The 17,120-nt window shown below is 39.3% G+C and overlaps 1 protein-coding gene across 8 annotated transcripts in view; it reads right to left on the reverse strand.

Annotated features, from left to right (window-relative positions):
* The window catches only part of TUBGCP3 (tubulin gamma complex associated protein 3), a 59,194-nt gene extending 58,719 nt beyond the window's left edge, over positions 1-475 (reverse strand). For all 8 annotated transcript variants that reach the window (XM_026054874.1, XM_026054834.1, XM_026054841.1 and 5 more), the window contains exon 1: positions 183-475. In XM_026054874.1, coding sequence (XP_025910659.1) covers positions 183-258 — 76 coding nt within the window. In that variant the 5' untranslated portion in view covers positions 259-475. The remainder of the gene's footprint in view (positions 1-182) is intronic.
* Between the last annotated feature and the right edge of the window lie 16,645 nt (positions 476-17,120).

The following is a 17,120-nucleotide window of genomic DNA, read 5'->3' on the forward strand; positions in this document are numbered from 1 at the left end:
GGCGGCCCGGGCCCGCTCGGCCAGCGCCGCCACCCCCCCGTCGTGATGACAGCGCCACCCTTCCCCCCTCCCCATCCCCCGCGCGGCCGTTACCGCCGCGCCCGCGCCGCCCCCGCCCTGCTCCGCGCGCGGGGAGGGGGGACCGCTCCGCCGCCCCAGCAGCCGCCGAGGGGGGCCTTTACCTTCGCTCTTGCCCAGGATGCGGCAGCARAGGCTCTGCAGCAAGACGTTGGGGGACTTCTGGTCCGGACTCGCCATCCTCGCCGGCGGGAGGAAGGTGGCGGGGGGAGAGAAGGAGGCAGAGACGGGAGCGAGGAGAGACACGAGAAGAAGCTCCCCGTCTCTAACCGGCGCCTAGCCCTGACCGCTACCTCCGCCGCCCGCCCGCTACCTAAGGCGCCATTTTAACAGAACCCGCCGAAAGCCGCAGCGGCGGCAGCCGAGCGCCCACAATGCCCCTGCGCGCCGAGCAGCACCGGAGCGCGCCGCGCCGAACACGCTCCCCCGCGCCTCCCGCAGCCGCGGCGCCGAGGTTCCGGCCGCACGCCCGGCCCCCGTGGGTCCGCCTGCCCCGGCGATGCCCCCGTGGCCGTGGCCACCCCCGGAGGCGCGCAGCGCAAGCCAGCCGCGGCCAGAGATGCTCTAAACGCTGAAAATTCCCACCCTGCGACAACTTTCCACTTGTTGAAAGTGTCCTTTCGTCGTCCCACCCCCCCCCGCCCCCAAGCCGAAAGAGATCAAATCCTCTCGTTTCTGCACCCAGAAGAGCAAGTTGCTCACGGCCTTGCTATCATTATATAACGCTATAATTTACAGTGAAGTATAATTATAATTTATAATTTACGTTTTTTATTCCTGGAAAAGTATCAATTCATGTTGATAACCCTTCCAGATAAAATTGTTACAAATCAGTGCAGATCTGGAAAATATTTCAATATTCCAAATCCACATCTTCTCTATATCATGCTGCCTCGTGGATGTGCAACCTGTGTTTGCTGTTGAGGTCCCCAGTCTCCTGTTGTTGTGGTTGGCACTGGAAAGTAACGCAGTACCCTGAGGTATTTGCCATCCCTGAAGGGTGGGGTGCCTGTCATCTGCCAGCTATCCTGAAATCACTAAAGAAATCTCAATGTAAAAAGTACAATGCTTTTATTTTACTAAAACTTACAGCTTTGCAAATTGATTTCTATCATTTGAATACAGAGTCTATCATCAAACAATAACATAACTTTATAATCAACGGTGTGCTTCAGGTGTTGTCCAGCCAGCAGGCTGCCTTATCAAGCTAGCTCTTAGGCTGTTTTAGGCAACATGCTCGTAACTGGGATCCAGTCCTTCGACAAACCTGCTCCTCAGGTTTATCATCCCTCTGAAATACATACTGACTTTCGAGGATGCCTCTCTCCCATTTCTCTTATTCAGTCAATTCACGCTAGGTCCAGGTCAAATTCTATCACTACTATAACTAGGGAATAATTGTTCTCCCTGTGCTTCTGGAGCTCTGCATAACCCAGCTCCCTCTTTAGTAAAGGTGCTTTGAAATGCTGCAGCAGCCAGGTGGACTTCCTGCTATGCCACACTTCTTTCTGGCAGTCTGTGTCAGCACCCAGCTACATCATCTCTGCATAGCCAAAATTTTATGTGTATACCTTTTACGGACATGTAATTTCAGACGTTTCTTTATGGGAACATAGATGCAAACAATGAATTTGACTCCTTACTGCCTCATTACTAGCATTACTAGTAGAAACTAATCATGATGGCAAGCCAAGAACTAAAATTGGTTGAAGATGTCTGGCTTTCTGTTATTTGGGATACTGTAGTAGGAATATCATAATCTCACCATTCACATTATGACTCTTTCAATCCTAGCGATGCTTTCTTTAGACTCTCAAATTAAAGTTCAGACAACTCAATGATAATAAAGTTATCCGAATTTGACCCTGTGTGAATAAGAGGTCTGTAAGCTGATTCTGAAAGACTTCAAAGACTGTGGGTTTTTTTCCTACCAAGCAGCAGAATAATCTCTGTTCCTTTCTCCACCCAAAGGAAACACATCAGTTGTTCTACAAAGAGTAGGTGACTCATTACTGCTGATTGTCATTTCACATTTAAATTTCATCATGGAAGGTGTTAATTTATCAAGCAGTATATATGGAGTATATATGCTCACATAGAAAAAAAAGTTTCGGCAATAATATCAAGAAGTGGTGCTGCTATACAAAATCTTCAGATTCCAAGGAAATCCAGTCATTGACAAATATCCTGTTACTGCTTTTAAATGGAGGTATTAAATCTAATACTTCTTTTCATGCTGGTCATTTTACCTATGGCAATTGTGTCAGTTCTGAAAACAGAACACATTATGGAACAGCACAATACAGAGCATGCTATTAAAGTGGGCTTACTCGTGTGTCTGCAAGCAAAAGCACAATGACTAATTTAAGTTTTTCAACTTCAGCAAATCTGCATCCTAATTTATGCTTCTGAAATACTGTAATAGCCGTCAATTCTATTAGATTATTGGGAATGTATTCTTTCATTTCCAGCCCATTTTTGCTAAGGTGATGAGGCTTATACAGTTGTTCTGTGCATCAGCACGTTCTCATAACTGTTGGATCTGTTGCCAATTTCAAACAAATTTAGTAGAGGGATAGAGTCCTTAAAGATATTAATAAACATTTTATAGAATCCATTGGTTAAGCAAGTACCAAGATCCAAGTTAGTGCCCTCATGAAAAGAACGGTAAGGAGAACTTAGTTCTTCCTGTTCTGTTTGCTGTTATCCAACTAGCTGATTGGTATGCCCATCCTGGATGGCACATACCTATCTCTGAACCAGCCAAAGCACCAGCTGCTTCTTGTCCAGCCAGCCAGAGGATTCAGGAACTGAAAGTATAAGGGACAGAGAGCTCTGGAAATAATGTTAGAAGTAGCTAGAAAGAGGCAGGAAGAATGCAAGTTCCCAGGAAATATAGGAAACAAAGCTTCCTTAGCTCTAGTGATGTGACTTGATTTCAGATGCATGTTCTCCCTGTGCATAAGCAAGGCTCAGACAAAAAGAAAATTGATCCAAACAGTTTAACTCTCTTGAGTATTAGTTCTGCATTGTAGCCTACATGTTGTAACTTCAACAATATTAGTACCACCTGTCTAGTTTCAAAACTCTTCATTTAGGCTGTTCTTCAGTTGATTGAGGAGCCTGAAAAGTGTTCCATATACATACCCCCCCCCACATGTATATGTATATATGCCATATACCTACAGAAAGCCCATTGAATTCACATATACACCCAGAATGAAACCTGTGTTTTAAAATACTTAAGAGATACCAGAGACTATGATGTAAGCTACATAAGGATAAAATTAAGGACAACATTTTCTTTTCTTTTCTTTTTATTTTGGAACCCTTTTTTCAGTATTTACAGTAAGATAACAATGTTAGATGACTATTACTGGCTATTATATAAGCCAGAAGTAGTACTAATATTTTGCTTCTCGGCACAATTGAGTGTCTTCTGGTGGTGCCGGCAATATCTGATAAGTCTCTTGTTTATCTATATCCAGGAGTACTTAGCCATAAACAGAATTCCCTTCCAACATGAAGCTATATAGACACACACACACACACACACACACTGAAGCCCACTCAATATTAAGTGTTATTGATTACGCAGAAGTGGACAACATTATGTATCATTCTAATGAATAGTATAACTACAGCCAGCAAAAAGGCATTCCAGCAAGCTCAGTAAAACTACTCCTTGGCATTTTTCTGTGTTGCCCATGGTCATGTTACATACATAGAACTGCAGGAAAAATTTCAGATGAAATCATCTTCCATCATAAAGTGATTCTGTGAATATGTTCTGCAAGAACATTTCTATTTTGTCAAAATCTGACAAAATGTTGTTGAAATATTTCATATTTAGAAATTAAAGCTACTCTGTGACAACTATTATTTTTAAAAAGGCAGAAAAAATAGTTCTGGAGCTTGGAGAATGAAGCTCTGTAATAAGAGTTAATATTTCCAAATATATATTTCATTTTGTTTAAAACATCAGCTATTCAATATGAGTTTGAACATATCTGGCTCCAATATTTTACAGCAAAAGCTTTCGATCTTTCTTAGCCCTAGACAAAGGGAGGAAACTTTCAAAGTTTCAAAGATGCTGAATACAAAAATGCTATGTAGCAGAACAATCATAAAATATGTAATAGTGCATTTGCAATGAGATATTTCTATAAATATGATAGAATCACTAGGCAAAAATAACTCATTAAATATAGCATAAGTCAATAACAAAGCTCTATAAAGGACTGCAGTACTTTGCAAGAAGGAATCACAAGGCAATTGGACTTTTTAAGATCAAACTATTTTTTGTAGCTAATTTTACTGTAAAGCAACAGGGTCAGAGATAGTTTTTGTATTTTATTAACCTTACTTTGTTTACACATTGCCCTGAGTGCCTATTTCTCAGGTCAATAACAATTCTCACATCTGTCAGAGCTGAAAGCCTCAAGGTCAAGTTTTGGGTGTTCCTCATATCACAGAGGAGAAAAGACAGCAACCAGTTTGCTGGGGAGGAACAGATTCTTCTAGTGTTTTTGTTTTAAATGTCAAAAATATTTATAAAAGGATAAGCAACAGTCCGCTTTTGATTGTGCTTGAACTAGCTTTATTTAGGCCATTTTCTGGTAGTGTACTCTGTAAAGGGTCAGTCTGGGAATCTCATTCTGTAATGCTTTTAAAAATATTTATTGTTTTTTTCTGCTCTCTCCTCAGTGTTTGGAGGGTTTTACTGCTACTCATTTTTTATCTTTGCAATGAATTAGACAGAAAAACGATGAAACTAATTGTATGTATAGTTGTATTAAATGTAGAGGGCAAACAGTTTGAAAAATAGAGGAACCCATTTTCTTTTCTTTTTCCTTGCAGGTTTATTTCTAGTATAGCAATTAGTCAGTCTGTAAAAATATGTACCGCATTTCCAGACAGAAATGATTGTCAAGGTAACAATATCCCCTGCAGAATGCATCCTGAGCTTGATCTTCCTATAAATTTTGAAAAAAAAAATCCTATTCACTTTAGTGGACTATTCATATTCATGAAGCTGACCATGGACCTTAGAAAGTCAAAGAACCTTGATTTCCGAGATGTGTATTTCTACTGGATGCTAGGAAAGTACCTTTTACATCTCATCTGCAAAATGGGGCTAGTATATACCTCTGGATGGCATGAGACTGCATTTAAGCTTGTAAAGCTTATCAGCAGACCATTTTAAAAGTAAGTTATTTATATTTAAATGAATTATAGAATGATTTCAATTAAAGTTGTTTGTGGCTGCTCATCTCATACCAGTCTTAGCTTTTTTCCATTTCCATTCTTGAAGATTACTGACTTCAACCACAGTATTAGGAGGAGTCCGTTTATATTGCTGTATATTTGGAATGAAAGGTAAGAACAGACTTCAATCCGTAGCCTTCTTACTAGAACGAGAACAGTTCCGACTGTTCCTGCCACAGTCTAGCCTGATGATTAATATCCTGTGTATCTAAATTAGTGAATAGAGTATTTTTCTGTGCTTCCTGGTTAGAAAGATGCCATATTCTACCAAGTTAATATCTGCAATATATTTGCCTGACAAAGTGTCTTTTAAGGCCCAGATTTACAAAAGCATGTAGGAATCCATGTCCCCATTGCTGTTAAAACAGCAGTGGGATTTAGACTTGTAAATGTCTCGAAAATTACATGCTTTCAGATGCTCAGATTAAAGGATGATGGTATAGAATTTCAAAGTAGTGCTTATTATCACCACTGTTAAACCTGTGACAATAAAGGGGCTGTAGTCAAGAAGAGCAGTGTCAGAGCTACAAAGATCTGATGATGCTTAAGTGCGTAATCAGCAGAACCATAGCTGGTTCCTAATTGTACATGTCCTTTTCCTATGGCAGGGTAGTTCTTCTGCAGGTAACTTTTGTTGTGTTATAGTAGTCAAAGTTTTGTTAGAGGAACTTACAGCAGGTGGGTTAGAAACTAATCTCAATACTTCTTTCCTCCTGAAAATCTGAGGCTGAAGTGGGGATGAGGCAGTTAAAAGCATATTCCAGGGAGTCAGGCTGTCAGAGACAGACACAAATACACATGAGCAGATACATTCAGATAGCAACTGGAGCTTTTGAAAATGAGGTTTGTTAACTCTATTTCTTGGGTTTCCTCTATGTAATTAGATCAGCTTTTAACTGATCTACATAGACATATCCTATGTCTCCATTTATGATGATAGCCACATAACACCTTACATCTCAAAATGTCTGGCCCTACACAAACATCTTTAGCATTCCTTGAGGCAGACAAGTGTTAGAATCTCCATTTTACAGAGAATGAAATATGGGAAAATGGACAGGCACAAATGAAACATTTTACCCAAAGTTATACAGGAAATATCTGGTCAGCCCAAGAATATAATGCTGATCTTCTCTTTTTCTTATATGTTAACCACAGAACCATCTTTCCTTCCTATTTAGAATGCTTTCAGTATTTTTAAATGTTACAATTATCCTTCTACTGCTTTCTATTTAAAGATAGGAACATGTACTCTAGAAGGTACACTAACAGCATACATTCATAATAAACAGTTCAGGCTTCCTAAATCTGAAGAAAGAAATTATTATTATCTTACTAATGTCAAAAGCATTTTAAAAGTCAGAAGACCTTCTTCTCCTCAGCATATATTCCAAGAAATTAAAAAAGTATGTTTTTCCACATTAATTGGAATTCACTGGACTATCATTACAGTTACCACTATTGCTTTACAGAGGAGAAAGTATAATAATGGATATCTATCCTTGTATAAAACTCTTCTGGTAATGTTGTTTTGGAATATCTTTTCTCCAAAATGAGTTATGGGTATGTGAATAAATGAGCTTTGCCCTCAGTTGTTTTATATTTCTTACAAATCTGAATAGCAAGAATGATCATCCTACCTTATACAGACACTATGACACAATTAAATATGTGATCAAATTGTCAAACAAAGCAGAGTCCAGTCCATGATACTGTGCAGTTTCATTTCATTTCCCAGTTGTTTCCTCTGCTGGACAGAAACAGAACAGAAAACAGGACAAAATTGTTTATCAGTTAAGACGGAAAACATCACACAGAATAATACCTTCACAGTTTACTTTACTGAATGAAGAATTTCAACAACAAACCTTGTATGAGCTAACACTTGAAAACCAGGCTACTTTTCTTGTATTGACTAATATAATATGAGGCATCTACATTCAGTTATGGGCACCTTCAGGTTCCAGGTGCCTAGTTAACATTTGCCCAAGACAAAGGGAATCATGTTTATGATGGGAGGACTTTGCAGTATCTACAGTTTTAGGAAACAATGATGTGATTTAAGAAAGTCAGTGGTTCTGTTATTATAGGCTACCCTGCCTACCATGCATTCAATCTCAGCTTAGAATTTTCAGTTTTCATTTGCTGTTACTATGTAAGGCACTGTTACAGGGAGTTATAGCAATTCTTCAACAAGGATGATACACCACCACCACTGCATTTATCTAGCCTGTACCTGGTACCTATGTTGCACCAGTGCTGACTGTGAAAAGTCAGGTAGGCAAAAGAAAATGCATGCTTCCACACAACATACTACAGCATTGCAAGCTCACCTGTACTTATTCATTAATGTGTGTTGCACCACACTCGCAGAGCCTACTGCCAGTAGACCAGGTGCTGCTGGTTATCTGGAAGTGCAATATTGCTCGCATCTGGGCTATGAACCTGGGCTACATTTACACAGAAACCAGGGCACAGGAAGGAGGCTATAGGATACCCAAGACTTACTCCACTATGGAGTAGGGAACTGAAATACTTATGCTTCTGGAATCGGGAAGTGATTTTGAGTCTTATATGCAAATGTAGCCATAATTCCAAATGACAGTCTCTGCATGTATTCATGAAGATACTAGAGGAAAGATGTTCTGAGAGGGTTGTTTGAGGTAATTTATTTAATAAGGAAGTAATGTATGTTAATAAGCACTGGCTCAGCTAATCTATTGTGGGCATCTGCTAATCATATTTTTTTTCTCATTTTAATCACCTATTACATTTTAATTTTAAGAATAAACTAATCATTGCTTGGAATAAAGGAAGCAGACCACATTTTTCCAGAGAAAGCAAACATTTTTGAAACCAAAATTCTCAGCTAGAAATGATAGAAGGAGCAAACATTCAACAAACTCCRGATTTCTGATGTCTAAAATGGAGTTGGTCTTTTATAATGTAATTTAATAAAAACAAGAGGCCATTTGGCTGAATGATAAGAACACGCTATGGTCTGTCGGGAAAGAGTTGGCCTGATGAGTTCACCAGATCATATTTCTATACAGGCTAGCTTCAGAAGATGCAGTTGAACTAATGGAACATGAGAACATAAGTGTAGAGAGCAGTGAGAGAAGTGGGACAAGTAAAACACAAACTCTGAAACATAACTTTTGCTCAAACAAGCACCAGGATCTGATGCCAATATTTCCTGTTGTAGAAAGCAGACCAACCCTAAAACCTCCTATTTGATCACACAGAAAATTATTCTTCTGTTTGACATGGCAACTTATTGGCAAGCTGTGTTACAAACCTGTTGTTGCTTATCAGCATGCAACTTTGAAATTGGATATGTTAATACTAATATTGTTATAAAGATGATGGTTTAAGACCATAAGAAGAACATAAATAAGAAGAATGTATGTAAGAACATAAGTTTATTTGGAAATCTCCTGCTGAATCTATTCAGCGAGTAGAAAGGCGGGGAGCTTCAGTTTGCTCCCCATAAGTTTTTTTCCCCAAGCACTGGAGAACACTCATGGTGTGTCTGTAAAAACAAAGGGAAAAGATGCTTGCACACGTCAGGCAGAAAGCTACAGATGGCCTTTAAAAATAATCATCATCTCTGGATGAAATTCATCCCCATTCAAAGAACCGACGCCAGGTGGCAGTACAGAAGCTAAAGAAAATTTAGCCGTTGTAAAACAGCGAATAGTGCTCACTCGGGCAACCTGCGCCTGCACCATAGGGACCCTCTGCCAAATTCGGGGCACTGTCTTGGTGGTATTACGTTATCAATTACATTATCATTTATCTCAAGTGGCTGCTGCAGAACAGGGTCTAAAAAGATGGAGAGAAGAGCACATACCATCTAGTAATAAAGGGTTTCTTTCCCTTTCCCTTTCCCTTTCCCGACTTCATCTCTCACTTGGAAGAATGGGGCTGCTCAGTTTTGCTTTGCTGTTTACAGAACCCATTAACTTCCCACCACATATTCCTGGATCACTATTTCTGCCCACTGTGTGAGATGTTTGTGCAAACCCCAGAGACATTTCAGACGCCCCCTCTCCAGGCAAGGGCTCCTCCCAAAGTTTTTCCTCTTCTTCTCAGGCAAACAACTCAGCAGCAGTTTAGCTCTCCAAACTCACACATTACTGTTGCCATTGTTAACGTGCGGGGCAGCAGCAGATGCATTTCTTTCCTTTCTACTGTTGTTCATCTAAGGGAGAAACAAGTGTCATCCCATCAAAACAGGCCCGGAAGCCAAGTTCCTTTCTTTTCTCCCAGCAAGTGAAGCCAGCTAAATAGAGTGGACTGAAGACCAAGAGGAGCTCTGTCTACAATGAGACTGTCTCAGAGAAGAATATACTGGAGGGATATTTGTACAGCTTGTTTAGGGTTCTGCATTACCGTGTCTTAACAGCCAAACAACCATTTTTAAGGCAAAATACAGATTTTATAACTGATCACAAACCAATACAGTGATGCTCAGGGACAAGGGATGCAAGAACACACTAAAAAGCAGATCATTATATGAAGTATGTTACTCTCAGTAAATCCCTGTAAATGAATACATAAACCACATTAAAGCGCAGCTTCTAAGATTCAATATAGCCATGATCTAGTTTATGTACTGTTAGTGCCCTCTCACTGCATGACCCCCAGCATGGGAGAAACAGTCATAACAAGAAGCATTAGGAGATGAGAGTAGCCATCTTCACATGCCTTCCCTTGCAAATCTTCCCCTGCCTTCAGAACAAATCTTTGATGGTGAATACTGATTTACAAAATATTCTCAATTGAAGGCTTTAAAAATTCATAACAGAATAGTGAATTTTCTTACATCAGGAGTATGGCTCTTTGAGCTGTTTGGTTTAGGTGGCTCTCATTCTTGGGGCACTAGCTTTCCACATTTATGAGGGTTTGACTCAGATTGCTGCTGGACCACACATGTGCTTTGCATGCCCTTGCATTCTTCTTCTCCCCCAAAGGCATTAAATATGGAGCAGTCCCATCTGTCATTCTGTTCTTTTGCCATATATAATACACAATAAAAGGACTCTGTAGCAGTGGGGGAGGAGAATAGGCTGTGGAGAGAGAGTAAGCATAGAGAAAATTTTGAAGAATTAAGATTTGTTCAGAATCGAATGCATTGCCCACRCTGTTTCAGTAGATATATGAGACATAGATCTTGTGATGTGAGCTTGTGACATGAGCCCTGGTCAGGAGAGATGATGACATTTAGTATTTAAATTTCAAGAGAATGTTCAGTTTCAGATACTAATCCAGGGTTTGCAGAAGTCCGATCTGACTACAGAAAATACTAAACTGTACATCTTCAGCATCTATTTCCTTAGATGCCTGATAAAGTGACACACTCCTTAGATTGGGCTAAGTCCTAACACCTGCCAAAGCATCATGTCCCAGATCTTTAGGAATCTGCAGGGGATCTGCAGGTAGGTAATTGATCTTTTTTTTCCCCCAGATCAACAAATTCCCCATAGTGCATAAGGGAGGACATGATGCTGTCATGCATACCAAAGGAAATACACCAAATCAAAAAGGCACAAACATCACACTAGGGTGAATAAAGCAAACTATGCAGGACACCTGCTTTCACTGGTTTTGTGCATGAGAGCCTGTGACTGAGATGATGACCTTCAGGACATTCTGCAAGATTCAGCTGCTTACCCAACTCTTTTCTGCAGGTGTGAGGAAGGGTCTTAAGATTTATTGCATATGTTTTGTTGAAGCTGGTGTTTGTTGTTGTGTGTAGCTCACCTGCAGGATGAAATGGGTCTATGTAAAGTCAAAATGTATCATTTCTTTCAGATGATGAGTTCCATCTTGCAATTTAGAGCAATTTGTATTTATTAAAGCTGAAGATGTAAGTCAGAAGTTTTTTGGTTTTTGTTTTTGTTTTTAAACTTTTGGGTTATTATTCACAAATATGTCTTTTCATACATGTTTCTTAGAAACATGAATGAAGTTGTGGAAAAGTTTTGATAATATATTGGAATAGAATTGGTATGATCATGCTTAAATTAATATATTTATATTTCTGCTAGTAATAAAAGTGAGTTTGAATAAAAGCAGAGACTTCAGTTGGCTGCTGATACTTACAGTAATATGTAAGTATGCAAAAATGGTCACAAATTCCAAAAAATCATAAGGCTTAATAATACAAATGATGAATTTATAGAAGACCTTAATATGGAATAATTATTTATGATACATTGTACTTTTCCTACATTGAAGTTGCATCATTCAGTCAGAAATTTTTGATGGGGAAACACAAGGCACAAATACTAAAGAAATTCTTTGATATTACAGCAAGATGAGCAAGAACTTCTAGAGCACATTGCAGGAAAGAACTCAGAAACAGTTAATGAAATTAACTCTTCAGTATAGAAAAATGAGATTAATTTTGGATAGATATTTTTCACCATTATGCACTCAGCCACATCTTGCATTTTTGAAGGCTTAAGTGTATTTAACTGCGGCATTCATTTCACATAGAATTAAATACATGTGTTAATTAAATGGTCTTTCAAACATCTTACATCAGTATCATTGAGATCACTTTTAGGTACAGCTGTCAACTAAATAAAAGAATCAAAATTATTGACAGTGTTTACTTTATAGTTCATGAAAGTTCATTTTCCATTGACCTCACTGTCATCTGTGCATCATTGCTGCTTCTCTTATCCAGAATAAAGTCTATTTTGTTCTAACATCTCTAGTTTTGTAAAATCCCATTGCAGAGCCTCAGTATTTGTTCCAGTAAACAAATTCCTCCAGCTCAATAACACTTTTCTCTTGGTTTGTTTGATGAGGCTGAGGTCAGGAAACAAAAGGATTTTGTTCTCCCGATACTGGATATTGCATTGCTAGAGTTGCTTTCAAGTCTATCCTGTTCTCCTCTTTCAAACTTAGATGGAATAAAAAGTACTCCCACTATCATTTGTAGCCACATGCACCTCACTGGTAATCTACTGCACTTTTCGACAGAAAATAGGTTCTTCCCTGATATCAATTTCCAGAAGTTCAGCAGGAGTTTTAATAATAAATGAAATAGGATCTATCTAGCCTGTACCAGAGGGAAAACTAAGGATGTGCGGAACTTCAGACTTCATTTGGTTTTCAGTTGCTTCCTCCCTTTAGTCTAGTGACACACAGTTCACAAAGGAGACTGTATAAACCTTAGCCTTCTCCTCTACCTTCAGCCCATGCAGTTTTAAAGGTACTTTTAGGATCTTTACCTCCCCTTATAATGGAAGTACAGTCTTTTAGGAAAGTGGTAGAACAGAGAGATAGGGGTGGAAAATATTTAGCCATCTTACTATAATCTGCCTGTGTTCAACAGTACCTAAACTTTGTAAAAATTTGTGACTGAAGAACAACCACAATATAATATTTACATCAAAAAGACTATCTTTTCTTACCATTAGAACAATTTGACAAGGGACTACTGTGCTCTCGGCTGCAAGTAATTATTGATTATAACCTTCTATCAGTTAATTGTGAGTAAACCCTTCCTTAAAATTCTTGCCAGGAATCCTAGCCAGAGAAGTCTCCATAGCAATCATACCAGGATGAGCTCTGTGAGAAGAGAACTGTGCAAGGGACAGGATGCAGTGTTACTGGGAAGCTGTGAGTAACTTTCTCACTAAATTACACAAAATGAGTTGTAAATACAAAAAAGAAAGAGAGAACAATTCTTTCACCTTCTTCAGCTTTAATGCTGGGTGTGATGATAGCAAAGAATAAAACTGACTGTTATTCAATGCAATGAGTCTACAGCTGATATATTCCCTTTATCCAAATGTTTGAGAAACAGCTACATCTGGTTAATGCATCTTAATAGAGATCACAAAAACATGTGTAATTGGTCCGCATCTAGATAGCACAGGCATTATCACAGACAGCAACCTTCAGGGGCAACACTGACACTTCACATAGGCTAAGCAGTAGTCATAGACACCCCAAACTGTGTTAATATGGTCTAAGACTCTGACAACAAACTTCCTTTACAGTCAGTAAGCCTTCCGTATATCTGGACAATCTGTTGAGTATAGATTCCTGCTGCAACATTCTAGTATTCATGATATCTGATCAGGACAAAAATTTAAATGAACAGTTATGATAGTCCACTACCTGCATTTTCAGAACTTTTAGCAAAGACATTTTCCCATAGGCTTTTCTTGACAAAACAGATTCGTAATGTTACAGTCCCCTGAAGACAAGAACTATCTGGCTGACAAGTCTATCTGGCTCCTTATTGGAAAGGAAGGCAAGAAGAAGAGGAACATTTTAGTGCCTTTTAATAACACATTATGTCCATGTGTTAGTCTTGAGATCTGCAGGGGACTTAGAAAATATGTTCTTTTAGACCATCATCAGTTTCTCCATCATAAGATACATCCCTTTTCCCCTTACTCTCTGCACTTGAAACAGTGTTATCGTTTTACATACACCAATATATAAAAATGGTGGATAGGTTAAAAATAATTTAAATTTTCAGAAATAATTTTAAATATCAGATTTCAGAAGTAAAACAGAAGCTTTGTATCTTTCCGAAACCTCTCTTTCCATATGCTGTTTGGTCTATCCACCAACCCATAGCTTATTTCATGCTGATGTTAGCATTCAAAATCACTAGAAATGTACTTCTTGTCAAGTGAATTTTCAGACTGCTGTGCTGAACAAAAGAGGTGAAATGTTATTTTAAGATCTGAAATGATCATGTTGTGAAGAGCAGCTGTGTGCACACGTGAGAAAGAGCAAAAAGGCTGACTGACAATATCATTGCAGATAAAAGCTCTGAAAGTAATTCTTTTGACAGATCAGCCCTACAAAAATAGGTATATGTTTTTCTAGATATGAATTATTTTATTATTTTAATGATTTATATATACATGGTAATCTTCACAAATAGGAAAAGTAGTGGAGAATAAGGGCAAAGATTTAAAAGACCTTTAACTTGAGGTCACTGACAGACAAATTTTGATGATGACTTGGACACAGATGAACAAGTTTATTTACTGCTAAAGCGAGGTCCTCATCCACTTTGCATAGCTAAGAGCTGTCTTTATAAAATCCTCAGCCATTTTCCTGGGAGTATACAGCTATTGTCATAAAGACTCTTGGTATGTACTGCACAATTCTATTTTAACTCTTTATTGCACTGAGCATCTACCTCATTTTGTTTCATAGCCTACATTTAATCCTGATGCAAGTCCACAGATTTCAGTTTAACTTTTCTCACTTATGCAAAGGATTAATACAGTTTATTTTGTTTGATTAAAATTGTGCTGTGACCCAGTTGTCCATAAGAAATGCCTCTGAAGAAATACACCTGTACTGGAATCTTCACTTCTTTTCTGGCCTCTACGGATGCTACTCTTCTGCAGCACACTATGCCAGAGCCTGCAGGGCACAAATAGACCTTAATGACCTTGATCAGACTCACCTGGGTCCTCCACCCACACCCCCTGCCCATGGGCCCAGAAGCCCAAGGCCTTCAGTCTTGGCTCAAGGTATRTTGCAGCTGTGCCAGTTTCCAGCTGTCTCAGCCACGCCTGTACCCAGCTACGGTCCCTGTTGGTCTGGACTCTGACCTGCAAACTGATTTACTGCCCTGGCTTTGGACCTGCCTTGTCACTATGGACGTGCCCAGCAATCATGGGACTGTGTCTGACCCTGGTTACCCTCACTGAGCCTGAGTCAGCCCCTGAACTGTGTGTTGACTTCTCAGCTTGACCTTAGATCTGCCTCACTGCCACAAGCTTGTCTGACCATCTGGACTCTGGGCTGACCCTGGCTGCCACCCCCAGGCCTGCCTGCTCATCTCACTCAGGCACTGTGGGATGTGATAGCACCCTGGCTGGCAAGGGCCCTGCCCTGGGGGCCATGTTTTTGCGCTTGGCTCCCTGTCCCTTGGAGCAGCTTGCCCTCACTGCTCCCTGACACACTGGACAGAGACCAGTCCCTGGTAGAATAACACCATGGTTACTTCCAGAACAGCAAAAGTACTTCCAAAACTGATTCTGAATGATGTGGAGGCTTGTATTTGCTGGAAATCCTTTAGAAAACAAGCAACCTCAGAGCATTCAGAAAGACACCCCAAGAGTTATGAAAGCAGCATCACGCAATGTCGACCAAATATAAGGCAGTGTATTACTGGGAGTCCTACCAACTAGTTAGATGATAAAGTTATGTTATAGTCATACTCTGTGTCGTGTAGGAGCTAAGAAACAACAGGGAGAGTTATCATTGGGCTTTAACAGACAATCAGAAGCATTTTAAGTAAATCAAGGCATCCTTACTGATAGTCTTCAACAGCCATGATGTGGATACAGGGGGAGCATTGCTGTACAGGTATTTCACCATCAGGATGAAAGCTGACAATGGTAATGAAGTAGGCCGTGGGGAAAGAAGAAAGGACCTACCGCTTGTTTAACGCATCCCAACAAATCTGCCTCTGACAGATGATGAATAGCTGGTCTCTAACTTAAAGAATCAAGAAGGTACATTGTAAATATGGCTTGTGCATTTGTGAGATACCCTGCTTGCATCTAGAGAGCCAGTAAAGTCAAATAGTGACTCAAACTGCCAACAAAGAACCTCTGCTTAAATCTCATTCTGAAACACATCTGAAAATGGTCAGTAACAACTAGGATTTCTTATCTCCCAGGAGTGACAGCTATCTATTATTGATGGAAAAGATGAGCTGTGGCAGAACCAGCTCTTAATATGGAAACACTGATCCACATTCCATTCATTTAGAATTAGAACTGCTCATATAAAATGAACGTGTCCTGCTCCAGCTGCTAAAAGTCTGAAACTAGTAAGAAAGATTTTGCTTTAAATTAATTGTGAGCATATTTCTATAACTAGGGTGATAGGACTTGAAAAGAACATATATCTATTTTATATATTTTAGAAGAACATATGATAAATGCTCTTTTGAAATACATATTCCTCCCCACCACCACCATACACACAGTTCTAAGTCAATGACATTACTCAGAGATACTTCCATTGGTGTCTGAAAATACATAGAACAAAACCTAATGTTTAAAGTAATTGTATTTTATGGTTAAAATCTTGAAGAAAAATGTAATATCTTACAGTTTTTCCTGTATGATGATCTGGTAGAGTTTAGTTTTCTGTTCTTAAATTTAAAGATGTAAGTACAACAATTCTTAAATTTGGAATGCCTTAATATTGTAATACATCAGGATTAACTTACCTTAATACTAGCACAATTATATTTTCTGAATGACCTTATTTAACTTCACTGTAAATGTGGTGAAACTAGATGTAACTCAGTACAGATAACTTGTAAGACAAAGTGCAAATTCACCAGAGGACCATGTTGTTCTTTTCCACTGAAAGAAAAATTCTGTTATGGAAGGCAGTACCTACAGGAGTTCCCCCAGGTTAAATACTTTACAATCTTTTATGGAGGAATAGCAGCTCTGTAGATAAGAACACAGGGTTGTAGCTGACAGCTCTCAGTTTCCATAGGAGGAAATTCCATGGAGATCCTGCTCTTTTATAAGAAGTATAAGCCTACCTGTAGCTCTTCTACTCCTTCCTAGGAACACAGCTAGAAGTACCAACTGCCCACTATAGATAGCTGCATGACTGCTTCCCTTAAAAAAAGTTTCCAGCATTAAAATGGTATCAAAGGAAAAACAATGCAGCAAATGCAGCATATGGTAATTTTCTAGACCATCCTCCACTGTGTACCAGGAACAAGGTGAAACATTCTTTTTCTCCTC

Source organism: Apteryx rowi, unplaced genomic scaffold (genome assembly GCF_003343035.1).
Source record: "Apteryx rowi isolate R43461 unplaced genomic scaffold, aptRow1 scaffold_123, whole genome shotgun sequence".
Classification (NCBI taxonomy): Eukaryota; Metazoa; Chordata; class Aves; order Apterygiformes; family Apterygidae; genus Apteryx; species Apteryx rowi.